Source organism: Silene latifolia, chromosome X (genome assembly GCF_048544455.1).
Source record: "Silene latifolia isolate original U9 population chromosome X, ASM4854445v1, whole genome shotgun sequence".
NCBI classification, from domain to species: domain Eukaryota; kingdom Viridiplantae; phylum Streptophyta; class Magnoliopsida; order Caryophyllales; family Caryophyllaceae; genus Silene; species Silene latifolia.
This window is the reverse complement of record NC_133537.1, coordinates 311981748-312009725: the sequence shown is the minus strand read 5'-3', so window position 1 is coordinate 312009725 and position 27978 is coordinate 311981748. Positions and strand designations below refer to the sequence as shown.

Genomic DNA, 27978 nt, shown 5'->3' with positions numbered 1-27978 from the left:
AGTTCTCATGGATGGGACAATAAATTTCTTGGGGAGATCAATCTTTGCAATTTCATCCGCAAAGGGTGAATCTGCAAAGTTGTCAATTTCTACTTCACCACGGGTCCGTACTCCAGGTATATTTTCTATTTTGTTGTGGAGTTTTTGGATTTCTGAAGCATAGCCATCATTATTGCGGCTTCGCTTTTGTTTGTCTCATCATTGGGAATGGTTGGAGTGCTGGATAATGTATCCTTCTCCGGGGTTCCAAAATTAGAGAAGTCTATGTTTTTGATGATGGATGAGAATGGGGTTCCTGGTTCGAATCGGTCTTGGAGCCCGAAGCCCGATTTTCCAATTTCTTCCTCGAGCTAGACTCGATTCCTTCACCTTTATTAATTTCTCTTCACTGAGCCGCTTTCTCTTGGATTGTTTCCAATTCCTTGATTTTGGCCAGAGCAGCCGCTAATTGTTGTTCAAATGGTGAGTTCCACCATTTTTGTGTGTGAATATTAATTGAAAGATAATAAGGAGAATTTTATTGGTTGAAGAACTAGATGCCCCACGGTGGCGCCAATTGTTTTAGCGATTTTCCTGAAGGGATCCTTTAGTTGTATAGTGATCAGGGTATCTAGTTCTATGAAATTTGAATGGAATGAATAAATGACAAAGAAAGAAATGAATATGAAGGATAACGCTTTTTATTATTTTGATAGACCGGGCACAATGTTGTATGAATATCTGAATGCTCAAGAGTAGAAAGATAAAGTATAGATAAAATTAACTAATAATGAATATCCTTTACAATTGTTAAATTCTCCTATTTATAGTTCTCTACCGTCCTCCCAACGTTACAATGAATAACGTTATAGATGTATAACGTTCTCCCCAAAGGTAGGAGTTGTTGCCGGAATAATAGGGCATGCTTCCTATTAGTTCGCTTGACCCGTTCTCAACTCAACCAATCCTTAGCTTTCTCTCTTCTTTCCGTCCAGATTCATGGATTAAATAGTTTTAGGTTTGGACTTGGTCTTCCTTGAGAATAGGTCTTGGTTATCTGGCTTATACAATCGCATTTCTTGTTTATCTCGCTTAATCCAGTCATTTTTAGTACTCCGCCAAGCTATGATATACTGACTATCAGGCTTCTTTTCCAGGATTTAGTAGTCTTCTTGCCACAATTAACTTCAGCAGCTAAATAGTAGTCAGATTTGTCCGGTTCTTGTCTTGATCAATCAGCCTTGTTGAGTCAGGCCAGGTTATGGTTAGACCAGGCTAAACTGGGCCTAACACCAACAACTCAAATACTCACTTTACCTTTCAAATTTCTGATTTTCCCCAATTTTATCCCAAACCCTAACCTTGCACATTGTGGATTCAAGTTCGTTTCAAGAGATTTCTGGGTAATTGGAGCATTCTTGGAAGGGTTTTTAGCATTATACTTCAATCAACTAGCATTTTAAGTGGATTCGGGGAGGTACAACAATTTTTCCCATCTTTTTCTTTACTTACTTTGCTTTAATCCGGGATTTGGTGTTTTTACATTGAATTTTTGGATAATTTTGATTGATTGTTGTCTTTAATTGCTGGGATAAACTTGTTTTCTGAGAAAGGGGAGAGGTATTCAACAAACATCACTTAATCCCACCTTCTTGAATTTGTGCCTTGAAGGTGTTTGTTGAATTGCCTCAACGAGAGCAAAACTGTTTTGAGTGTTTTTGTTGGTCTTTTTGGTACTCTTGCTTGCTAGGAATCATGGTTTTCGGTAAGAGGAAAGCTCAACAAGGGGAGGGAAGTAACCCCAAGGTGTTTAACGGGAGTGAGGGTCTAAATGCGGAACAAAAGAAAATCTTTGCAAAACTTGAAAAAGAAAACCCCGTCCCCATCACCAAATTCCTCCACCGTGACACTCTTCAAGAACTAGGAATAGAGGAAATCACTTTTCAACTCTTGAGTCGGGTAGGATTAGAGCAATACATGGACCTTCATGATGACACCTACCGCTCTTTTACTTATGAATTCTTGTCCACCATCTCCAAAACGGGGGAGGGGGCGAATGAGAGACTGAATTTACGTCTTCATAAAGTGTGGCATTCGATTTCTTTTGATGAGGTAAGAGAGATTTTGAGAATCACAAAACCTCCCTCCCCGGTCAACCCACCCAAGGGCAAGCTTAATGAGGTGTGGTGTCACCTCACGGGAAGGGACGCTCAAGATCACAATGACAAACTTTCCGCCATAACCAACCCCGCAATCCGCATTTTGACAAGATGTTTGGCTTGTTGGTTCTTCTCCATGGGGGAGCCAACGAAAGTGAGTGATGCGGTGAGGGAGTGCATTTGGGCTATGCTCCCGGAAGGGAGTGGTGTGCCGGATTGGGCACGGCTTTTTGTTGATTCTTGTTTAAAACATAAGAAGAGGAGGGGAGGTAATATTAATGGTGGGGGTCTCATCACCCTTTTTGTGGAGAAATATGTGGGCTCGACGTCGGATGATCAACTCCCCGTTTGGGGAAATCATTTTTATAATGCACATGGACTTGAGGAAACACATATGATCCAAGTCCTTGATAAACAAAATTTTCAATGCAATTGGTTGGGAGTGGGGAAAACTCCCTACATGGTTCTACCAAAGATCGGCCCGATTCCTCATGGCACCCGTGCCATTCATTTCTTTTGCCCGCCCGACACGCCGGAACAAAGGGAGGCACAAAGGGGGGCACAAAGGAGAAGGGTCGAACCGCCCCCGGTTGTCCACATTGATAGTGAAGAAGAGAGGGAGATTCGGAACATAGAGCGTGACCCGCCCATCCATGACACACCAATGTTTGAGGCGGGGACAAGCTCTACTCCACCAATCGCCCCGTGGCAACAACAAATGTTTAATTACTTCACGGAGACCCGGGGAACTTTGGAGGCAATTAGTGGGAGAGTTGATAGCTCTCATGCTTGGCAACAACAACAAACGCCAAGGCTTGAGAGTTTGGATCAATGGAGGGTTGCTAGTATGGAGCACCAAAAGTTGAGTGCGGAGGCCGAAAGAGCCCAAATGAAGATGCTTCAAGAGATGGCTAAGAGGCAAGATGAGGCCTATGCTTGGCAACAACAACAAGCCAAGTACATGGAAGAGCAACAAGCCATGTGGAAGGCCCAAAATGAATGGAGAGAGCAAGCGACTCAACAATTCGGGGTGCAAAATGAGAGGCACCACCAATATGTTGAAGACTCCTATGAAGATGCTCAAGCTCACGAGGATTCTTTTGGGCTTATCCGTGGCCTTTTCGGCATGACCCTCCATCAAAATGACCCCACCTACCAACCAACCATTGCCGAGCCACAAGTTGAGGAGGCCTATGAGAGGGCCAAGAGAGTGAGGCAAGCAAGAGGAAGGAGAAGAAGAGATCAAGGGACATATGAGCAAGGGGAAGGCTCGGGTCCCTCCACCTACCAACCTTGAGAGGATGAAGAGTACTCCTCCACATTGAGGACAATGTGGAATCTAAGTGTGGGGGAGTAAGATGATTGAAGTTGTAATATATGTACATTTCTTTATGTTTCCATTGAATGCATGTAAAAAAAAAAAAAAAAAAAAATATTCCCGGCTAGGTGAAAACCCACAAGGGTGGGCGCCTAGGCAAGATTGGGAAAGGTGGCCGAGGACGGAATGAAAACCCGAAAGGGCATTCCGGGCAAAATGAAGAATCGAGTTGCGAGCCACCGATGAGAGGAAAGGAAAAGCTAAGGTGAAAACCCGAAAGGGCACCTTAGGCAAAATGAGGGATTTTCAAACAAAAAAATCGAAAAATTGAAAAATACAACACCAAAAAGATGGAGGGACAAGAAGGGAGTGATAAGGAGGGTCAAGGAAGGAGGCTAGTTCTAGGACTTAATTTTCTTTTGTGTCACAAAATTTGTTTCAAATTGGTGGATTTTCCGATTGGCTACTTGAGTTGTTGATTCTTAAGGGTGTTTGGCCAGCCAAGTAGCATGATCTTACTTTTATGTGGAGTGATAAGGGGGTGTTATAAGTAGTGATGATTTGTGATCAATAGGAGGATGTGTGGGTCACTTTGCTATTGCCTTGGGATAAGGCAAAAGTGACCATTTCTATTTGGGAGATATAAGAAGGGTGGAGTTGCGTGATGAGTCGGAGAAGGAGGTGTGTTGTGTCTTGTTAAGAGGGATGACATAAGGAGGGCGTGTGAGAGAAGAGAGAGCGTGTGTCAACTTTGAGTCTTTATTTTTTCTTTCATAGGTGGTTGTCAAAGAGGGAGATATAAGAAGGTCGTGGTAAGGGAAGAGTGGTCATTCACTCCTACACTCTCTTGTAGACTTCGTGATTGCTTGTTTCGGGTTTTGCTCGGGACTAGCAAAAGTCTAAGTGTGGGGGAGTTTGATAGTAACGTTTTGTGTCGGTCTAAGAGGGTGATTTTATCGCCCTCGTGTCTTTTAATATGGGTCTTTTAGTATGTTTTTCCTAAGCACTTGGCATAGGGGTTGATGTGGTTGAACTTGTGTAATTCACCTCGGTTGGACGATTGATCTTCATGAACGGAACCCGAGAGGCATAGAGCACCCTTCAAAGGTTAAGACAAGCAGCAAGGAGCTCCCATGTAGCCTAGAAACCAGTTGAAGGAAGTAGGAGTGAAGCTTGGAAAGTAAAGAAGGAAGCAAAACTTGAGAAGTTTGAAGCTGACTCCCGAGCTGGGGCGCAGCCTGCGCCAAGAATTGCGCAGCCTGCGCAGCCTGCGCCGACTTCAGAGAGGCCTGCGCAAATCTGTTTTTAAACACGGGCTTAAGTAAACATTCCGTGTTTTTGGGCTTGTTTTGAGGTGTTTAACCTAGAAGGGTGTGCACCTATATATATACCCCTCATGTTTGAAGACCTAGTTATCACCTAAGCATTGAATAATCTCTAGAAATTTGTAGTAGCAAGAACAATTTATTTGGCATTCAAGTTGTAATCTTTCTTTGTTTTTGGGTTTTATGAAGACTATGGAAGGCTAGTTCTTCCCTACTTGGTGTAATCCATTGCAAGTTTCCATCTTTATCATTGTATTGACTTCTTAATCTCTACTCTTTCATTTGTTTCAATTTCTAAGTTCTAATGACATGATGAATGTTTTGTTGTGAGAAGTAATTACCCATGCCTCTTTTTCATTCATTTATTGCTTGTTGTTGCAAAGTTGCTTGCTTTTGTAATAACTTGTTGAAGCATCTCATGATTGTTGTTATCTTGGTTTAAAGTATCAACCTTTGTGAGTAGAAATTGATTGTATCATAGGATTTGTTGGTTTAAATATATCTTTGTGATATCCCATTTACTTTCCTCTTGGTTTTGTTCTTCATGCTCTTGGTTACAATTCTTACATGGTTTAATGTTAGAATTTGTAGTTGAAGTAGGATTATCACTGTTGGCTTAGATAGTGGTAATCACATGCTTGAGGATTGTTGTTGGGTAAATGAAAACTAGAGAGAAAAGAGTCTTGCTTTGAGAAAAGTTGGAACTTGTAGGATTGCACCAAGTTCTCTTAATTATTGAATCATCCTACTCACCAAGTGTTTGTTATATTGCTTATTAGAATAGGATTGCAAATTTCACTTTGTTTCATGTCACAAATCAACTCTAAAACCCCCCTTTTTATGTCTCTCTATTGTTTGTCATTGTGAATAACCATTGTTTGTTTATAATCTTGTCTTTAGTAATCAATAGTTTACAATTCAAGTACTTAGCTTAAAAGACCTTCTCTTGGGTTCGACCCTTACTTGCACTATATTACTTTATCATTTAGAGTAGTCTAGAGTATAGTTTGGCTTATAAATTGTTAATTTGGTACGCTAATTCTAGTATTTTAACGACCTAGTTTATTGCTTACCAGTTATTCTTACGTTAAACCTTGGCTGATTATTAGAAGTGACCTAAACTAACATCCTTTTAGGTTAATATATATAGTACTCTATATACTTGTTTGAAAGTTTTTTATGATAATCAAATATTATCTTTTGTTAAATACTCCATATTATATTATCTATAATCCTTATCATAAAACAGTTGAGGTAGAATATTAGATTGTTTCAGTTATGATATTTTTTTTATGGGAAGATTCTTGATGATATAATTTGAAAGTTGAAACCAATTTACCTAAACAAAAACTCTATTTATTTACTCACAAACCTATAATTAATTACCCATCATGTATAAGTATGAGGTGGGTATTATGCTAAGATCATGAGATTGTCATGATATTCATCCAATATGAAAATATGTTTACACACGTTTTAAACTAATACAATGTTTTAACTATAATAAAATTATAGTCCCTCCTATTCTAGATAAACCTCCCTATTCATGGGGGGCACTAGAATTAAGGAGATGGATTAAAATAAGGTAAAGTATTGTAGTGGAGTTTGGTAATTGGAGAGAGGGAAGGTATTGTGGGGTATTATTGTGGGTGGAGTGATTAAAATAAGTATTGTTGTGAGGTAAGTTGATTAAAATAAGTATTGTGGTGGGTTGAGGTGGGGTATTGTTGTGGGGTAAGGTGATTAAAATAAATATAAAACTTTACCAAATAAGGAAATAGGGAAGATATTGTGAATAGATGAAAAAGGAAAGAGAGAAGTTTGTATGTGCCATCATTCGATCAAGGCTATTTGAAGCGGATGTTAAAGTGGAGTACCTTGAGTGGTGGAAGAATTTAACATTACCTGTGAATTTGTGATATTCTAGGTTGTTCAATCAAGCGCGCCTGTTACCAGACATGTTCAAGAGTAGTTACTTACCCAGGCAGGGATGGGATTTGGGTAACTCCATGTGAAATTCGCTTCAACTTCCTGAAGGCAGTATTTACCAATGGGATTCAACCTCAGCATATATTCACGATCCTCCATATTTCAACAACATTTGCTTGAATCCACCTGGTCCTCATGTAGTCAAGGATGCGTACTCTCATTTCGGTAGTTAGTAAGTTCGTATAAATGGTTGTCTTCTTCTATGTGAAAAATGTTCATTCTGTAGGAAAGACATTTTTGCGTGTTGTATTTGCATTAAAGACCAGTTCGTTTGAAAATGTAAACAACTGCTACAAACATAATACATATGTCACCTTGAAGAAAGACCATTATATTGCTCAACGAACCGAACCTTACATTCTGAATGATTTAATTAAGTACATTGGCTAGCTCTTTCATGCCAAAGTTTCATATCAGGATTTTCAACTATACGATGTTGGTGCCAAAGTTCGTATTCAGCAACTACATCTTCAATGGACTCATGGGGATGTCGTACATGCTTGATCCTTTCACATCGTCTACCCAAATCACCAGATAAATCCATACATCGACAACCACGCAAATCAAGGTATTCCAGATTTGGGCAACCGTCTAGAATTGCCTTTAAGTCGCTATTTCCTATGCCAATGTTGGTGAGGGTAAGGCGACGTAGATTCGGCATGCTGTTAGGAATGCCTATACCATCTTGACTTCCAAAATAAACCAAACTGCTCTCAATGTTAAATTTTGTTATATCGAAAGAGGTTAATGAAGGACAGGCATGACCGATACGTTCAATCACATCCTCTGAGACTGTGCAGTGTCTCAACTGCACTTCTTCCAACGATGAAAGCCTTTTTATTGTTTCAATTAGTGCCTCAGATAGCTCGTCCGGAAAAAATAGAAAGTGACTGAGACGCAACTTTTTCAGGCTTTTGCACCTGTTAACAAAATTCCAAAATTACCTACCAACAACATCAACTGATAAACTGGAGAATGCAATTAGTTTACATATGAAATATGCATTATTGAACCGTTTGCTCAGATTTGTTTTGTAAAATCAAAATACACACTTCTTTTTCTAAATCATCTTTCTCTCCATCTCATTCCCTCCTTTGCTATCAAGTATCTACTATATATCTAGCAAATTCAGTGAGTTATTAAGCGAAACACACAATGGTAGAAGGGGTGATTTTGAAGTTGGCTCTTATTTGAATTAGTACATTGAAATCTTGGCACACTCGATATTTCCCTGTCACTTGAAAATTTTCGAGAATTTCTTTACATACATTTGATGAGGTTTGGTACTTATCTTTTCAGAGTGATAGATGAACCATCTCAACCAAAACCTTAAGGTGATGGTTGAAGCCCAACTATTATAAATATTCCTATTACGCTCCCTCACTCAAATGCCCGTTGGGCTTGAAGAGTGGTTAGTTGTGCACCGCTCCCCACACCAGTGTCTTTGGGTTTCCACTTCGAGTTTTTGAGGAGTTTTGAGGTTGCCAGGATTTGAACCCGTGACCTTCGGTCACACTGTCTCTGATACTATGATAGATGAACCAACTCAACCAAAACCTTAAGGTGATGGTTGAGGCCCAACTATTATAAATATTCCTATTACAGAGGACATACAACCAATTCTTTTCTCAATTACTTAAGGTAAACAGTAAACTCACTTGCTGTTCATCAGTTTATTATGATCTACAAAAAATATTTGTTGCTTCAAATGAATTTATGCTATTCGTCGAGCACCTAGTATATATGCCAATAATAAAACCGTGCTACCTCTATACCAGAATTAATTTAGATTATAAAATGTATGCATCTATTGCTGCATGTGTCTAATCCTCGGGATTGTTTTTACTTTTCTATCGTCTAACATTAGAACATCAATTATTTTGTAATTATAAAATTAGGTATATTAGAACATACCTCTGACCGATGTACCGTAAGGTTTTCTCCTCGCAGGTGTACTCGACATAAATATCAGTGGCACGACCTGCACTAAGATAAATAGCATGACGTGTTAGGGTATGGATGTCAAACGGTATTTTTGTGAAACCGTATTCAACTGGAGTGCTCATGTCGATGGTGTCGAACACGGAGGGTTTCTTGCATATAGTGCGAAACAACCTACACACTTTTTGGACATTTTCAATAATGTCCATTGTCTTGAGTTTTGAAAATATGGTGAACCATATTTCCGAGGGTAGTTCTATCCAATCAGGGAATTTCTCTTCCTCTTGGTCCGTGGAAGAAGTCGAAGAAACTTGACTTGGATCAAACGGCGATGGAATTGCATTTGTTCCACTCTTTCGTACACGCTGTCGTCGTCGATGTTGTGCCATTATGGTACTTGATAACCTTAAGGAGTAACTTCCACCAAACGCCACTGGAAATGCATTTGTGCCACTCTTTCGTGCACGTTGTCTTCGCTGTGGCTCCATTATGGTATTTAATAACCTTAATGGGTAATTTAGAACACAAAAACTCAGAGTTAGAGTGAGCTCAAGTTGGAGGAAGCTAAGGGTAAGTGGAATGGAGTAAATAAGCCCAAGTTCTGGACCATGAAACGAAGCAGTATAAGGAGAACTGAGATACATATTTTAATGAATAATGCCATAAAGATTCATCATCATGTCCTCGAGACAATTACGGTGTAAAAATAAGAGGGAGATTTGAGCAAAGCTTAACAAGATTGAGAGACAATAACTATGAAGAACCAATCGTAGATACACATGAAATTGAAACAGTTTCACAAACAGTTACTGCAACTTGATAAGGTTTCATACACGACACTCAACAGTTGCACAGAAATGCCACAGTTAGTCTGAAAAACGGGGTAATTTAAGGGTTTTTAGCCCCCAAATTCAATCGCAAATACTCGGTAGTAATTTAAAGACACATAAGTTTTACTCTTATGTTAAGGTTTAAACGTACGGCCCACTCGAGTTTAGCATATATAAAATAATGTATATTAATCAAAAGAACATGAATTAATAGACGACTTACGTGACAGTATAAGGTAAGAACGAAGCTCTGAAGTGGTGGAGAAAACCCGAGTGTGCGAAACTTAAACTGAAATGACAAATGCTGCTGATAACAAGTTTAAACGTACCCCAATCGAGATAACCAGTTTTTGGGTTGAAGTATGTTTTTGACGAAATTAGAATAACAAATGCTGCTGATATTTATAGGCCGGTAAAGTTGAGGGCAAAAGGGAAGATGGAAGAGAGGTAGTTGGCACATGATGATGGAGAATAGTAGGTTAGAGTCAGTCAGAATACACATCAATCAATAATACAATTCTCTGTATACAATCATCTCCCCCTATAATCTTAACAGTCAGAATTAAAATGCTACAACGCCTACAAGTATAAACCTTTGTCTTCTAAAGCCAAAGTTAAAGTAGAAAAAGTAGTTAATCACGAGATTTAGATTTAGAGTTAATGCAGCAGAGTGTGGTAAGAGCTCTCTTACTCCAGCCATGAAGTTGGGAGTCGATTCTCACTCGCGACATAAGTGTGCTTATTTGAACCAAAAAATAAAGTTAATGCAGCAGAGTGAAAACAGAACAGCATCAACTAACATTCAAAGGTGAGGTAGATATTGTTCGTATTAATTCACCCAACATTCCCATGAGGCAAAAACAAAATCTGAACTAACATCCTTTAATTTGTTCGTACATGTACTATGACAAATCGAGTAATGAGCTCCCTTGAGATTCAATACAACACCTGTTGAAATAACGGAGTGGATGAAGTGACTTAATATGTGAAGCCTGAGCATATACTACTGAGTACTATAGATCAAGACATTCCTAGATTCTAATTATACATACTCATACGAACATTAGGAGAGACTGCTATAATCTGATGACCATGGTTCATGGTTGAAAGATTGCTGATACAAGTTAGAATGCATAGAATTATGTGGACGCACTGATAACTGACGGGTCGGCCAGGTTCGGGTATAATAAAGCTTCACCCGCTTAAAAATAACGTCTCCCAAACCACCTGTTATAATAATCTCATAAAGATTGGAATTTGTGAAGACACGACACCAACTCCTAAAACCAGATGCAATGTTAAGTTGTTCACAGTGACGAAGGGTTGCGGCATTTAAGGATACACCAACTGCTACCATTTCTAAGCCATTCTATCTTCATCTTCAACAAAAACGGCTCATTAATCTCTAATTATACACACTTCCAGAGATCGACTCCAGCAAAACAACTTATCTCTTCAAGGGGGGTGCCATTCATTCTATTCAGAAATATATATAGGGAAGAAATTAAAGCCTGCAGGCCAACCAACCATTATAGTTCCCTCCTTCATCAACTTATATTGATGGATGTAATTAAAAGGAATCTTTAAAATTAGATAGTAATAAAATAACATACACTACTGCTATATTAAACAAGTTTCAACTGCTATGTCTCCAACATGTCTTATTCTGCCAATCATCCCAGCTCAGATGAAGAATTATTATCATCCTAATTAGTTTTTAATTTAATCACATCCAAATCGATCGTGATGTGCTTGCTGAACCGCATTTCCCATCACAATCCTAAATATATGATGTATACAGTATACTAATGGCAATGACACACTGTCCCCTAATTATCATATACAGTAGACAAGATGTCAGATATACACGCTTACCGCATTTGACTTGGAACGTGCTGGATGAATAATAAACGCCATTTATCAGCTATACAGCTAGCAAACTTGTCAGTAAGAGACATATGAATGGTAGTTCAATGGAGTAGTTACAGAAACAAATATTTAAACAGGAAGCCATGTTCTTAGACTTATTATCAGATTCTTTTTGTCTTCTCTTGTTATCGTATATATAGGGAGAGCCGAGGAACGGAAGTCATCATCAAACTCAAACTCTCTTGTATTCAGCTTAAAAACAAGATTAAATAATAAATTAAAATGGCTTCATCTCAAATGAACAAAGCTTCTTACCACACCCGTTCGATCAGTTTACCATCCACATCTCACCCAATCACAGCTCAATTCGATCAACAGTTGACCAAATTGAGGTCTTCTCAAGCTGCCTCTACTTCTTCATCTCTGTCACTAAGCCAAAGACTTACAGGCCTTACAGAGCTGTATGTCTTTGTTGACGAGATGCTTCAACTCCCTTCTAACCAACAATCCCTATCACGGATCCAAGCTGTTTTGGATGGATCCGTAAATCTTATAGATGCTTGTAGCACATCAAGGGATGTCTTGCAACAGTCCAAACAACGGCTTCAACACATCCAATCAGTCCTCCGCAGAAGAATCAGTGGTGAACTGAACATAACTAAAGAAGTCGCTGAATACGTCAAGGCAAGAAAGACCATCAAGAAAGTAGTCAAAAAGTGCCTGAAAAACATCAAAAGTGACAACCCCAATGCTTCTGAGTTCTTTATGAATGATGTCCAAGAGATAACTGTGGACATGTTTAAGTCCTTGTTATCTTACATTAGTGGTACAAAGTCTCAGTCTAAGAAAAGTTGGTCTTTAGTCACCAAATTGATTAACAAGAGTTCCGAGAAAGAAGAATCAGCTGCACAAACCAGCGAGTTTGATGTCGTTGACGCGACGTTAGAATCTATCGTTTGCCAGAAGAAAACAAGAGTTAACATAGACGGTATCAGGAACCAAATGGTGAACTTGGAGTCCGAAATTGAACAACTTGACGAAATATTAGAATGTTTATTCAGGCATTTGGTTAAGACTAGATCGACTCTTCTCAATATTCTTAGCAACTAGATCATAATTAATTATACAATTGTACATATAACTTCAAATCTGTGAATCTTCCAAACATATGAATACAACCTACTATTCCCTATAATTATGCCAGTTAAATTAATTTCATCCATTAAACCATTTTTACTGTCATTTCAGTTTCAATGACAGATCGTAGCAGAAAAGGCTAATAGTTTCCCATTAATGTGAATAAAATATGGCCCTAATGTTTTTTTACCCTTCATTCTCAATCCATTTAAGTGGTGAAAGTGATAATGCAATTTTAACTGATGGTTACGCGTGACGCGTCTAATAATGATACAAACCGTAATAGACGGGACTCCATGTGGTGTGGGGATACAGATTAGAGAATCAAGCCTCTGGGGCTGTAAAGATTCAGTGTGTTCTCAAGAACTAAGGACAAGTTTTGTGTAGAATAAGGGCAACAATATGCACTGTCTCCTAAAATATCAGTTTTAAATCAATTGATTTGGTACTATCCAAGATCCTCCAGAATGAAATACTAATATTCAATTAACTGTAATGTGGCCCTCAGACAAAGAAATCAGTCAAGGGATTCATGTAGAAAAACTTAAAAAGATGCAGTAAAAGCCTGCAAGAAAATTATCAGTGTTCCGAGCCAATTATAACCATTATATAGTAGGAGAACATTAATGTATCATTTTCGTTTGTGAGGTCGTGCGGAACACCAGGAAGATGCAGTAAAAGCCTGCAAGAAAATTATCAGTGTTCGGAGCCAATTTGATGCTAATGAGGGAATATCATATGGTGTTGATGAGTGTCTTTTTTTGGGTTACAGTCAAGAAAACAGCTAGTCGTGAGACTCAAAAGTAAATGCAGCAGAGGGAAAACAGGAACGCATTGACTAAACATTCGCAAGAGAGTTAGCTATTGTTGAGGCAACTCTGGGTTTGCTTGAATCAAACATGGCGGTTTCTCCTGTGACCCTCTATCAGGTTATCTTCTACACCTAACCCTGTTACTGAATGACTCGAAGAGAAGAGCGGCATTCATGAACGCATCCAACATTCTCAGGTGGTCTATTAAGCATCAGTGATGACAATAGCTCAGTTAGACTCGGTTTCTTGCATTCAAGTGTTAACAGGTTGCGTTTCGATTGGATACATTTTAAAATGAACTTGGAATTCATTCAAGTAGTCAGACATTCACCATCAAAAACACATTGGATACATTAAGCAAAGCTTTCTACATTTCTCCATTAAAAGAAAAAAACCAAAATTTTGTTTCTGTTCTTCATACAATTTCTACCAAAACACGATTAAGCCCAAACCCTTTTCCTAGGAACAAGATCAGATGTATTAATATCATCAATCTTAGCAGCAACAATAAAATCATTAATACTCAAGCCGCCAATTTGGGGAGTCCACAATTCTGCTCTAACCTGGTTAGTCTCCTCCAAATGATGCAAAACAGGTGAATGCCCAGCAGTTTGACCCACATTACTTATCCTGTTAATAAGCTCAACACCAGAGTCAAAGTCCTTGACCTTCCACAAACAGTACAACTTGAACACCTTGTCTTTATCCTCGGCAACCCGCCATCCGAGAACCTTATGGAGAAGCTGCTTGGCTTCATATTGGGTTAGGGGAGTTGTATCAGAAGAAATAGGAATACAAGAATGTTGAGATAAAGAGAGAACAGAAGCTTGAGGTATAAGTATCTTGTGTTCTGTGCTCATGTTTCCCAACACTTTTTCACAAAACTGGCTCTCTAGCTCAGCTGGAAACGGGTCCCTCGCTCCAAAATCGCCTATAATATCCGGTTTACAGGCTCGGATTATTGGGAGGCTGCAGGTTCGAGGGTTGCAAGTAACATTTCGGGTTCGGGTTGTCGACGACGGGCTGGTAGTGAAAGAGGAAGGAGTGTAGCAGCAGAAGGAGCTGATACTGGAGGTAGCCATTGAAAGTATGAGATTGTAGGGTTGAGGATTGGATAATACTAATAATTTATAGGGATGTTATATGAGGGAATTTAGTGGCTCAGCTGAAGCGTTGTATGCATAGATGACCCCACATTGAGGTAGTCATTGGTGGTAATGGGTAGCATTCTAGAACCTACTGCGGTTTTTGTCTATTATTACACTACTATAAGAGCATCCACGTTGAAGAGGATGGACCATCCCGTAGGACTCTCTCCCATCTAAGAGGATGTCCTCTTCAATGTGAAACTAATGTTACATGTCCTCTTAGAAGGAGGAAGAGGAACATTTCCTCTATTTTTAGAGGATATGCAACCCTGGCTCTTGTGCACACTACTCTTCTACCATGTGTCATAATATATTTATTTTTTATTTTTTTGGTAACAAAACACATAGGAGAGGATGATAAAAAGATTTTCTTTGATGTGCAATTTTTTTAAGAAGAGAAAATGAGAAGATGAAGATAGTGGAATATGGATAAAGTGAGGTGTCCAAATTAGAAAAGAAAAGAGAAAAAATAAGAAGAGAAAATCATTCTCTTAAATGTGGATACTCTAACAATATTAATCAAGCTGCTATGTTTCTGCTCCAAGGAATCAAAGATGGCTAACCATCAATGTCGGCCGTGTGAACCAACTAGTCTACACCTCTAGACCTAGCAAAATAGGTCAACGGGTCGGGTCGGGTCAGGTCAATTTGGGTCGCGTCAAGTTAATTTGGGTCTCTCATTGATTTGGGTTAATTTGGGTCGGAACGGGTCTTTTCGGGTTTGTTGGTCGGGTTAATTCTTTTTTATCAATATTCCTATAGTTAATATTTAATAAAATTTCGTTCAACAAAAGAAATTCTCTCCTTCACGATCATTTATTGCGGCCAAAAAAAATACACCCTCCAATTTCATTTATTGTTCTCTTTTTTTTTGGGTATTGCTCTTTCACATACACATTTTACTTTTTCACATACTTTTTTTCATAAATTTTCCCTTCATTGTCCTTTCTCCCAAAAACCCCCAAATTGCTTCTCTTCTCCTTCTTCAAAATATAATCAAATTACTCGTAAAATCTGCAATTATAGATCACCAAAATTCATCATCATCTTACATAGTTTATCCTTGTACGAAGTATATACTTATTTTAGTCATGGTTAGCAAACCCCTTGCTTTGAAAACAAAAAAAATCGTCGCTTTTCCTTTTCCTTGGTTAGCAAACCCCTTTCCATAAAGCACTTGAATTAGACAAATTTGTTGATTATGAATTAGAATTAGATAATAGGAGTAGAAACTGTTTATATAATCTTCATTAATAATCTTGAATTTTTCTCTCTTTTTCGCTGTAATTTCGTTTAATAATTTGAGGTTTGCAAGTTTATTATCGGTAAGGAGTGGTTAAGTTGCCGTTAGTGCTGCGTTAAAGGCGACGGAATACACAGCCTCCGACGGAGAGTGAGGGTGTTCGCCGGCGAGACGGAGATGGTGGGGATTGTGCGCGAAGGGGTGGTGTGCTGTGTGCATATGCATAGGCTTTTCGATGATTGACGGTCGAAAATAGGAATCCGCTTGACAGACCTGCGGCCGGCAGTGGTAGCCGGAGTTGCTGGGTGTCGGTGTTTTGGTAGGGTCGGTAGGGTGGTAAGTTGTGGTCGGGTAATTATTGGATGTATTGTAAAGAAAAGGTGAGAATGGAAAACTGATTGTGAAAATGAGTGGGTCAAAAGGGTAAAATACGTATGTGAAAGAGTAAAATGCGTATGTGAAAGAGCAATACCATTTTTTTTTTGGCATAAAAAATAAGTGAATCAATTAAGACCACACAATACACATGACCCCCATATCAAATTGATTTTGGACCACACAAAATTGTCAAAAAAAAGAAAAAAGGGAACAATAAGGAAAATAGATGGAAAGGGAAAGAAGAACAATAAATGAAATTGGAGAGAGTTAAAAAAAACTGAAATTCCAAATTCCACATGTCCTTTAGGTAGAAAGGTCGCAAAAATATAGTAGATGTTAGCCCAAAAAAAAATCAAATTAGCCAAAGTTAAGACTTCAGAACCCAACGTAGTCTTCCTATATGATTGGGTTAGACCAAAATTGAGTCAATGGCCATATGCCCATATGTATGTATCTACACCATATCTGATAAACTCTAGATTCAAGCTGAGCACAAGATAAAACACCATCAAACAAGCTGAGCAGCAAAGCTTTGCTCTATTTCTGTATGTCGAGCTAACTTGGCACACCAACGTGAATACTTGGTCTCAGGGCATTCAATACTTTTTCAACCACATTCTTGGTCGCATAGCATAAAGCACATTAAAAAGTCGTAAGAATATACAAAACGCCTTCTTTAAGGAAACGCTCAAACAGGCAAATGACATTCCAAATATCAAGATCACAGTCAAGAGGGTTCCAAATTAAGCCTCTAGGCTTATAATGAGCTGGTCGATGTACAATACGATTTTATAAGTGTTCTTTCACCAAGACAATCATGATAATAACCTACGGTTTTCAGTCCTAGTGAGCCTCATAAATCTCCGGGCTCATAGAGTAGCCCCACCAGTCTGATGCAGCATAGCGTCTATCTCATCACCATCTTCCATTTCCAGCTGCAACAAGTAAGATCAATGACTTGTCACCCAAATATTATACTTTCCATACATGCTCCCGTTTTTTTTTCCCTAACAATTTAACGTTTTCATTTTTCAAGAATGTGCTTTGGTGTAGATTTTGACAAAGTACTTTTAAGCAAAAGTTATAAAACTTGTATCATTGTTTTCATAGAAAAAAAAAACACTCTCATAAGAGAGTACATTTCATGATAATTAGGCGTCTGAGAGAGAATAAAGTTATCTCTCGCAAGTGAGTGTGACATCAAAATTAAAACAGGGCGTATTCTTTAGCGAGTAACACGTTCAACTAAAAATGCGGGGGAAGGGAAGAGAAAGACCTCATCAGGAGTCTGATCTGCACGAAGACGACGCCCATCAAACAGGAATGCAATTGAGCTGAAATCCACAGACTGTCGGTCACAGTACGCACTCATCAGCTTCTTGAGTTGGGTAGACCTCTTAATACGGAAGAAGACCTCGTTGCCATCCTGAAAACATACACAAAAACATATAACCACATGTTCAACTTATAAGGATATAATAAAGGAAGAACATAGGTAAAGCACCCTAAAAACAGATTCCTAAACATTTATCAAAACATTGCATAACAGAGCTAATTTAGGAGAGGGGGGGGGGGGGGAAGAAAAAAGAACTACACGAATTAATACAAGTTCAAGAGAATTTACACTAGTCTTACAGAGAAATAAAACAAGCAGACCTAAGAGATCATCTTTAGATTCTCCGATGGGTCTTTTCACCCAATCCAGCAGAGAAACAAACCAAAACCATTGAATCTCTTGGAACAAACATGACAAAACGACCAGATATCCAGTCATATTCACTCATAGAGTGTCTTGCAACAAAAACAACAGAGGCCAGTAGACAATTTAATCTCATAGAAGATAACTACCGATATTCATTCATACAGTGCAAAAACTCATCAGAAACAGCTAGTTTTCTCGTAAAGGCAGTGTAGGTAAGTAAGAGACTTGGCCTAACAAGATATTGAATGTCTAAATGGCAAAAACGGATGACAGCAATAAAATAGAAATCATATATATCCATCGACACTGTTCATAATTGAGGAGAATATGATCTTTAACAATGAATCTGTACTGATTACAGTTTAAACATATTAAGAGAACGCTTCACTAGTCTTACAGAGAAATAAAACAAGCAGACCTAAGAGATCATCTTTAGATTCTCCGATGGGTCTTTTCACCCAATCCAGCAGAGAAACAAACCAAAACCATTGAATCTCTTGGAACAAACATGACAAAACGACCAGATATCCAGTCATATTCACTCATAGAGTGTCTTGCAACAAAAACAACAGAGGCCAGTAGACAATTTAATCTCATAGAAGATAACTACCGATATTCATTCATACAGTGCAAAAACTCATCAGAAACAGCTAGTTTTCTCGTAAAGGCAGTGTAGGTAAGTAAGAGACTTGGCCTAACAAGATATTGAATGTCTAAATGGCAAAAACGGATGACAGCAATAAAATAGAAATCATATATATCCATCGACACTGTTCATAATTGAGGAGAATATGATCTTTAACAATGAATCTGTACTGATTACAGTTTAAACATATTAAGAGAACGCTTCACTAGTCTTACAGAGAAATAAAACAAGCAGACCTAAGAGATCATCTTTAGATTCTCCGATGGGTCTTTTCACCCAATCCAGCAGAGAAACAAACCAAAACCATTGAATCTCTTGGAACAAACATGACAAAACGACCAGATATCCAGTCATATTCACTCATAGAGTGTCTTGCAACAAAAACAACAGAGGCCAGTAGACAATTTAATCTCATAGAAGATAACTACCGATATTCATTCATACAGTGCAAAAACTCATCAGAAACAGCTAGTTTTCTCGTAAAGGCAGTGTAGGTAAGTAAGAGACTTGGCCTAACAAGATATTGAATGTCTAAATGGCAAAAACGGATGACAGCAATAAAATAGAAATCATATATATCCATCGACACTGTTCATAATTGAGGAGAATATGATCTTTAACAATGAATCTGTACTGATTACAGTTTAAACATATTAAGAGAACGCTTCACTAGTCTTACAGAGAAATAAAACAAGCAGACCTAAGAGATCATCTTTAGATTCTCCGATGGGTCTTTTCACCCAATCCAGCAGAGAAACAAACCAAAACCATTGAATCTCTTGGAACAAACATGACAAAACGACCAGATATCCAGTCATATTCACTCATAGAGTGTCTTGCAACAAAAACAACAGAGGCCAGTAGACAATTTAATCTCATAGAAGATAACTACCGATATTCATTCATACAGTGCAAAAACTCATCAGAAACAGCTAGTTTTCTCGTAAAGGCAGTGTAGGTAAGTAAGAGACTTGGCCTAACAAGATATTGAATGTCTAAATGGCAAAAACGGATGACAGCAATAAAATAGAAATCATATATATCCATCGACACTGTTCATAATTGAGGAGAATATGATCTTTAACAATGAATCTGTACTGATTACAGTTTAAACATATTAAGAGAACGCTTCACTATACAGTCGACTCATTATGCATACTGTAAAATAGTCGTCTATATAAGGCACAGTGGCGTCCAACTTGTTTATGCACTTTATATATATTTTTTTTATACTGTACAACAGGTTCCCTCAAAGGTCAAAACCAACAATGTGCATCGACATCAGTTTACAGATACGTTACATTTATTTTATTCAAATCAGAAAATTGAATATTCCCAAAAAGTAACAACTAGATATTTAAAAAGAATTGGTTAATATAATGAAAAGTATGAGACATACAAAATAGGACGTCAATAAAATGTTCCTCCAAGTTTTCAAATTTATGTGAGGAATTGTGAAAAATGTGATAAACAAAGCGGAACGGAGGGTAGTATATTAGTATGTTCTTATTTTGGCCTCCGCATTTGTTAATGAGAAACCAGCAGCATATCACATCGTTATTTTGAGAAAAAAAATTTGATAATTGAAAAGTGAAAAGCAAGCCTTAATACGCTAATGTCGAACACATATCTTATGGTACTAGTAGATACTAGACATGCTTAATTTACAACGACAATCAAAGAAACTTAACAGCCCGTTCCAAATTCTTCTTCTTCAAAGGCAGAAATGGTAGCAAATAACATGAACACACACGATATCATAGAATACAAAAAGCTGATGACATCATAGAATTCAAAAAAAAAAAATATAAGACTATAATCGACCAAAAGAAACAACAAGGATGGTATGAAGTTATGAAAGATAGTAGTGAAATAAATGCGGAACCAACATAAAGTGAAAATACCACTACCTATTAATGTCTATATTTCTTTGGGGATATGATCCATTCTTATTTCCATCGTGAATGGGCACAAAGACTCGTGACTCTTTGGGTTAGAATAATGATGGAATAGGGGCAGCCCGGTGCACGGTGGCATCCCCGCTAGGCGAGGGTCTGGGGAAGGGTCCCACCACAAGGGTGTAATTGGGGCAAGCCTTCCCTTGCCATTTTGGCAAGGGGCCACTCCAAGGACTTGAACCCGTGACCTCCCGGTCACAAAGCAACGCCTTAACCGGTGCGTCAAGGCTCCCCTTCAGAATAATGATGGAATAAAGCAATAAAATTCACTAAATCATTTAAGCTTCTTTCATTGTGAGAGAATCATGAAGATACAATTACGATAGCAATTTTCATTGGGGATCACCTAGATACTCACAATTTAAAGTTATTAACACAACCTCTCCAAGCTCTTAACACAATGATAAGGTTGTACATATCTTAACACCCTTACATAGTCAATCGTGGAAGTCCTTTACACGCAACCACACCCGTTGAAACAATAACGACGATTTAAAAAAGGATTTACTGCCATGTTCAAATAATATATTTGCATACACTTTCGAAACAAGCCTTCACCCGCATCTTACGCGTTAATTAAATGACCAAACAAACAAACCCTAATCCATCTCAAGATTGTATCCATTAGAATCCTTCCAAAATGAGAAACCCTCAGTTGCTCAAACAAACCATGTAACTTAAATTCCGGAACCGTCATCGTTAACCGAATTTCATGCCTTTAACAGCTAAAATTTTACATATGTAAAGGAGAGTATCATTATCAACATGATGTAAACAAAATTCGCGACCTAAATACAATTTCTCTTATATCCCCAACAATCTCTATATCCCTCTTCCATCAAATAAATCAAAATCTTAACTCAAACACTTATGTAAGACGGTCTTACACAAGTTTATCATAAAACGGTACCGTTTGCGTAAAACCGCCTTACACAAAACAACCGCCTTAACAATACATTGAAATTTCTAGGGTTTCAGAGTGACACCGCAACAAAACAACCAAATTCCAAAACAAACACACCAAGACTCCACTACAACATCGAAATAAACCCTAACAATTCTATAGCCAAAAAAAACCAAAATTGAAAATTAAAAATAATACAAAAAAAAAAAAACAAATAATTATAATAATAACAATACCTGACCCTTGACTTTGAGATTAATGTGAGCGGACTGATCTCCAGGCTTCTTGTCTTCCTCTTGTGTTCCTGACATTTTTTTCGTAAACTTGATTATTGGCTTTGGACTTGTCGAAGAGAGAAGAGGGTACACTGTGCTTCCTTTGGTGTTGCTCCGTTAAATACTCGTGTGAGAAGTGTTGTATGTTCTGCGATAACTCTGGCTTCTTAGAGTGAGTCGGTCCAAAGGCCCAACAATATTATCCGCACTCACTTCACTGCCTTCAATACATCCATGTTTTTTACGGATAAGGACTTCGTTAAAACAGCTAGTCTTATTATAGACGGATATATCCGTCTATAGCTAAAAACGGGTCAAATAGCTTAAAAGTGGTGATATTTTTTTCCCTCACCACCCTACTTATTGATTGTCCTATTAGGAATATGGTATTGTATTTGACCCGTCTTTAGTTATAGACGGATATATGCTGTCCATAATGAGATTTTGTGATGTTAAAAAAGTTCACCTTCTTATTCATAAATAAAGTCAGACGTTCGATTCTCATTGAGTTATAATATAGCTCCGTAGAAGCCAGTGCTTTGTCCTGGCCTTAGAATGGGTAAGGGCCTACCCTTAAACCTAAACTTTTATTTACCAAAAAACACAAAAAAAAAGTACTACTTTGATGTTCTTCGTTTTATAAAACTGTCTCATAGTAATACTCTCTATTAACCAATAACGATAAAACTTTGTCGATATTATAAAATATTTGGTCGTTACAAACTCACAATATAATCATAAGTTATTTCTAGCGCTTTTTTCTTTTTTTTTTTTGGTTTGCAAACATTGTTAAAACATTGTTATATAAGATCATTGTTCATATAAAATTGGTTGAAAATGAGTAGGTAAAAAAAAATGAATTAATTTTGATAACGTCAAATTTTGTAATAATGACATAGTCGCGTACGTATTTAAAAAGGTATTACTCTTTTATATACGGAATACGAAATCTACGATATCCTATATGACATTTTCAAGTTATCCCCCTAGATTTCTCACCCGATTTTATGTAAACTTCCTACTCTCTCTTTCACTTCTAATACTAAAAAAATAAAAATAATCAAGTCAGCGTTGGTCGAATTCATATTGGATCAACTCACTCCTTTTAGATGTTATGTTGGGTTGATAATCGGCTGCCTCAAAAGTTACCTACACGGGTAGCACACATGGCTTCGGGGGATTCCCAAGGGGTCCCTCTCCGATGCTTTAGTTAGCACGGTACTGGACGTATTACCAGGGCCTCGTTTGAGGCTTGGTTCCGGGGCTCTCTTAGATGCTTGAGTAGTCTTACTTCTAGAGAAATAAAGTTGTTTGGCGAAGTGTCTCTTACATGAATCTAGCATGTATCCCTTTTGGAATAGATCCAATGAAGATATTTATAGAGGCTCAAATGTACCTTTGTGTATGAGGTGGCAAACACTTCAACTCGTGTGGCCTGCACTTAGTGTACGAATTGAGTCAACTGAGCGTGCCCCACACCACCATAGTTGATACTCAATTTGGTAGGAAAATCAAAGCTATTAGATCCGATAATGCTTTTGAGTTGGGTTCCAGTAATTCTTTATCTCAATTTTTACTTGATAATGGTATTATTCATCAAATTTTTTGTTTTCATACTCCTCAACAGAATGGCATAGTTGAGAGAAAACATAAACATTTATTAAAGACTGCAAGAGCATTAAAACTTCAATCTAGCTTGCTTACAAACTGGGGTGAGTGTGTTTTTACTGCTACTTATATTACAAACAGATTACCTACTCAGGTCTTACAAGGTTTATCTCCTTTTCAGGTGCTTTTTGGTAAGGTTCTTGATCTTAATCATATGACAACATTTGGGTGTCTTGTATATGCTTCTACTACTAAACTTGATAGAGATAAGTTTGCATTTAGCGCTTTCTCATATGTGTTTCTGGGTTATCCTTAGGGGAAAAAAAACCTACAAATTGTTAAATCTTGAGAATAAATCCATTATTTATTCAAGTGATGTATTTCAAGAACTTATATTTCCATATGTTAAAAATGATGATTCTGTATACCATCATGTACTAGTTGATGATTTATTTCTCGAACCTTGTCAAGCTGTTACTTTTAATAATAATAATCAAGCTAGTGATAATTCTACTGGTGTTCATATCAGGAATAACAACAACAGTAGAAATATGACTCAAACCTAGGGCTTCTTCTAGAAAAATAAAAACACCCTCTTATTTACAAGATTATGTTTGTCCTGCACATGATAAGTCTCGCGATATTGTATGTTGTCACACACTAACTTCATTACGTGAGAATCCATGTTGTTCAAGTTCTTTTTGTGCTTTTATTATACTGCAATTTCTAGTATAATGGTTCCCTTTCAAGAACCTAGAAACTATGAAGAAGCAATCAAGAACCCTGAATAGTATCCTGCAATTGCAACGGAATTCAAAGCTTTAACATCAAATAAGACATGGAATCTTAGCTTGTTCCTTTACCAAATGGCAAAAAAGTCATCTCTTATAAAAGGGTTTTTAAAGTCCAACATAAGTAAGATGGGATAACTGGAACTGGGAGGCACAAAGCAAGATTAGTAATAAAAGGTGCTGCAACAAAAAGAACTAGTAGATTAAAATGAGATTTTCTCTCATGTGGTGAAGATGACTAGTTAGGTTGACAGCTAAGTTAATTAGATGTTCATACTGCTTTTCTCCATGAAAATTTACATGAAGAGGTATACATGAAATTACCTCCTGGTTTGACAACTTCTCAACCTAATATGGTTTAAAAATTACAAAGATCACTTTATGAATTAAAGCAAGCATCAAGGCAAGCCGTAAGAAACAAATGACAAAAACCATCTTTGAATGATTACTCACTCTTTTCAAAGACAACAGAGATTGTAACACCCCCATATACCAAAGTGCCTTATCAAGGACCACCTTAGCGTATAAGGGTGCTACCATCTCGGTTACCCGAGGTAGTACGCATCATAGAAACCATAATGAAACAACTTTTATTAAAACAACTTAAAGAAAAAGGTTACAAGTCTTAAAACTCCAAAACAGTACAACCAAAACCAAAAGTCATGAAACTAAACTCAGCTACAGCTAAACGACGCAACAAGTGATGACTCCGCCCATCCGTATCCCGCGAGCTAACTCAACATCCATCACTTGCTAAGTCAACTGCTCACCATCCCCGAATGGATCACCACAGTTTTGAAAACATAAACAGGGTCAGACAACTGTATAACCAAATTAAGCTTACGCAGCGGAAACAATTCCAAACAACACAATCAACCAATACTTTAACTTCAACAATCACCAGAATAACTGACTACACGCTAAAATGTGTAGCCCTGCCAGGTTACCCATCACAACAAGTAACCCACACAGCCAGTGGGGACCGCGGCCGTACCACCTAAGCTCCGCTCATCGCAACAAACGAACCCAACTCCTTAATGTGCACATCCCCCTTGTGACGGGAGTCACAAGGGGAGAACATGGGGTTGGAACCATCTCCCGACATGGTCCCACAACAACCAACCAACAGTATAATCCAAATCAACCTTCATCGAACTCAATCAAAAAGGGTAACATGACAACAATAAATTACAAACAACTTAACAAATTACACAGCCAACTGAGTAGGGGAAACCCTACCTTATTGCGATCCAAGAAAATCACAGTAATCAAGTCAGAGAGGCTCCTCTACGAACTCGTCACCTATAAGCATATCATACAATCAAAATCTACCCTAAACTCCTAATTCATCCGATTAGGGTTTACCAACTATAAACAAAACGACAACAATAAAAGTATGATACTTACCGATGAAATCGACGCGGACAAGGGATGTACAACTCTCAAATTGAACGAATCTAGCCTTGTAAGTGATTAAGATGATTGGAGAAGGTTGTACGTAGTTTAGGTTTAAGACTTAAGAGAAATGATTAAGAAAAGATTAAGGAACTGTTACACGCCTTTGTATACTTCTCCAATTATTTTAATTAAAACCGCGGAATTTCCCCCGTAAAACCGGTTACTCGGCCGAATACTCGATGTACTCGACCGAGTACCAACACGCTCGGTCGAGTACTGACACTCCAGAACCCAACCTCGGCACACCCGACAGCCTACTCGGCCGAGTAAGCCCTACTCGACCGAGTATCCCATGGTCAAAAACCTGTGGTATTACAGTCTTCCCTCCTTAAAAACGAGGTTCGTCCCCGAAATTCACACCTATCTCTGACACAAACGCAAAAACCACCCAACACAACACCAACGTACCGAACACAAGATAAAAACAACTTAAAACGACTCAAAAGATAACCCACAACTGACTCGAAAACTTTAAAAACAACCCAAAACTGTCCCAAACACTCATGCGATTATCTCCTACCTCCCCATTAAAAGAATAAGGTTACGACCTTGTAACCAACCATACCTGCTCAAAAAGGTGAGGATAACGCTCTTTCATAGCTTCCTCCACTTCCCATGTAGCCTCTTCAACATTATGATTAGACCACAACACCTTAAGTAATGTAACACAGTTTCGCTGTTCCTTGTCTTGCGCACTTTTCGATCCAAGATCTCTTTCGGTGTTTCGATATAAGTAAGTGCTTCATCCAACTCAATGTGTTCAACTTCAAGCACGTGAGAGGGATCAGTCACATACTTCCGAAGTTGAGACACATGAAAAACATTATGCACCCGATCAAGGTGGCAAGGCCAATCGATAAGCCACCTCGCCAACTCGATCTAGAATCTCATATGGTCCAATGTACCTCTGACTCAACTTCCCTTTCTTGCAAAATTGTATGACACCCTTCATATATAGGTGACACTTTTAAAAGGACCTTGTCACCCACCTTAAACTCCACAGCTCGGCGATGTAAATCTGCATAACTCTTTTGTCGATCCTGGGCCGCCTTCATCTTTTAGCGAATCAACTTTACTTGCTCAACCATCTCTTGTACCATTTTTGGCCCTAGAACCACGACCTCTGCACTTTCACCCCAACAATTGGGACTCCTACACCTCCGTCCATACAAAGCCTCAAAAGGTGCCATCCCAATACTATTATGATAGATGTTATTATATGAAAATTCGATCAAATCCAACCTATCTTCCCAACTGCCACCAAATTCCATCACACAAGCTCTCAATATGTCCTTCAAGGTCTTTATAGTTTCTCAGTTTGTCCGTCCATCGCGGGATGGAATATTGTACTCATCTTCTATGTAGTTTCCATCAACTCCTGCAACTCTTACCAGAATCGTGATATGAACCTCGCATCTCTATCTGACACTATGTCTTTCGGTACCCCATGCAATCTTACTACATTCTTTCGATAACCATTAGCCAGTTGCAGCTTGCTCCATGTATCTTTCATCGGAATAAAATGAGCTGACTTAGTCAGTCAATCCACAATCACCCAAATGATATTGTTACCCTGTTGAGTCCTCGGTAATCCCACAATGAAATCCATCAAAATAGACTCTCATTTCCACTCTGGTACCTCAAGTGACTAAACCTTACCCTGCGGTCTTCGTTGCTCACCCTTGACCCTCTGACAAGTCAAACATCTAGCCACAAACTCAGCGACATCTTTCTTCATCCTGGGCCACCAAAAAGTCTTTTTCAAGTCTTTGTACAAATTGTCACCACCCGGATGCACTGAATAAGGAGTGCAATGAGCCTCAGTCATGATTGCCTTTCTCATCTCCACATCACCAGAAACGCACCATCTACCATCATACCGAACAATCCCATCCACATGAATCGAAAATCGTGACATATTGTTGTTGGCTACCCTTCCTCTCCATTCTTGAATTTTAGGATCAAGCAATTGCTTCTGTCTCAAGTCATCATAAAACTCTGGTTCAGCTGTCAAATCGCCGACGGCATCCCTCTTATGAATCATATGTATACCCATCTTAGTCACTTTATCCTTTAGCTGTATTAGTGACAAAGCAGTGCATAAGGAATGCACACTCTTCTTGCTCAACAAGTCAGCTACAATAATATTAGCCTTCCTCTCATGGTAGATAATCTTCATATCATAGTCCCCAATCAGCTCCATCCACCTCCTCTGACGCATATTCAGCTCCTTTTGAGTGAAAATGTACTTCAAACTCTTGTGATTTGAAAACACCTTAAAGGTTGCCCCGTAGAGGTAGTGTCTCCAAATCTTTAGAGCAAAAACAACAGCACCCAACTCCAAATCATGAGTAGAGTAGTTCTCCTCAGAAGATTTCAGTTGCCTTGATGCATAACCGATGACCTTCCCATTCTGCATCAAAACACAACCCAGTCCATTCTTTGAAGCATCAGTATATACCTCGAAGTTCTCACTTCCCTCAGGTACTGCTAAGACAGGAGTTGTAG

General features: G+C 38.3%; 5 protein-coding genes across 5 annotated transcripts; 1 reads left to right on the top strand and 4 right to left on the bottom strand.

Moving 5' to 3' along the window:
- Positions 1-7083: 7083 nt before the first annotated feature.
- LOC141617503 (F-box protein SKIP19-like) lies at positions 7084-9909 on the bottom strand. Its single transcript, XM_074434703.1, has 3 exons — positions 9765-9909; positions 8685-9215; positions 7084-7690 (listed from the first exon to the last, which is right to left on the bottom strand). The coding sequence occupies exons 2-3, from the start codon at positions 9197-9199 to the stop codon at positions 7144-7146; spliced, it is 1062 nt and encodes a 353-aa protein (XP_074290804.1). The 5' UTR covers positions 9200-9215; positions 9765-9909; the 3' UTR covers positions 7084-7143.
- Positions 9910-11692: 1783 nt separating this feature from the next.
- On the top strand, positions 11693-12520 carry LOC141620530 (uncharacterized). Its single transcript, XM_074437376.1, has one exon. It carries the CDS (start codon positions 11693-11695, stop codon positions 12518-12520), a length of 828 nt encoding a protein of 275 aa, XP_074293477.1.
- Positions 12521-13685: 1165 nt separating this feature from the next.
- LOC141617500 (putative pterin-4-alpha-carbinolamine dehydratase, chloroplastic) lies at positions 13686-14521 on the bottom strand. The gene has a single exon (XM_074434701.1). It carries the CDS (start codon positions 14439-14441, stop codon positions 13800-13802), a length of 642 nt encoding a protein of 213 aa, XP_074290802.1. The 5' UTR covers positions 14442-14521; the 3' UTR covers positions 13686-13799.
- A 2266-nt stretch (positions 14522-16787) lies between these two features.
- Positions 16788-21835, bottom strand: LOC141617499 (small ubiquitin-related modifier 1). Its single transcript, XM_074434700.1, has 3 exons — positions 21575-21835; positions 17405-17554; positions 16788-17063 (listed from the first exon to the last, which is right to left on the bottom strand). Exons 1-3 carry the CDS (start codon positions 21647-21649, stop codon positions 16998-17000), a joined length of 291 nt encoding a protein of 96 aa, XP_074290801.1. The 5' UTR covers positions 21650-21835; the 3' UTR covers positions 16788-16997.
- A 2160-nt stretch (positions 21836-23995) lies between these two features.
- Positions 23996-27673, bottom strand: LOC141620528 (uncharacterized). The gene is made up of 5 exons (XM_074437375.1): positions 27175-27673; positions 26880-26976; positions 26036-26210; positions 24337-24360; positions 23996-24016 (listed from the first exon to the last, which is right to left on the bottom strand). The coding sequence occupies exons 1-5, from the start codon at positions 27671-27673 to the stop codon at positions 23996-23998; spliced, it is 816 nt and encodes a 271-aa protein (XP_074293476.1).
- Between the last annotated feature and the right edge of the window lie 305 nt (positions 27674-27978).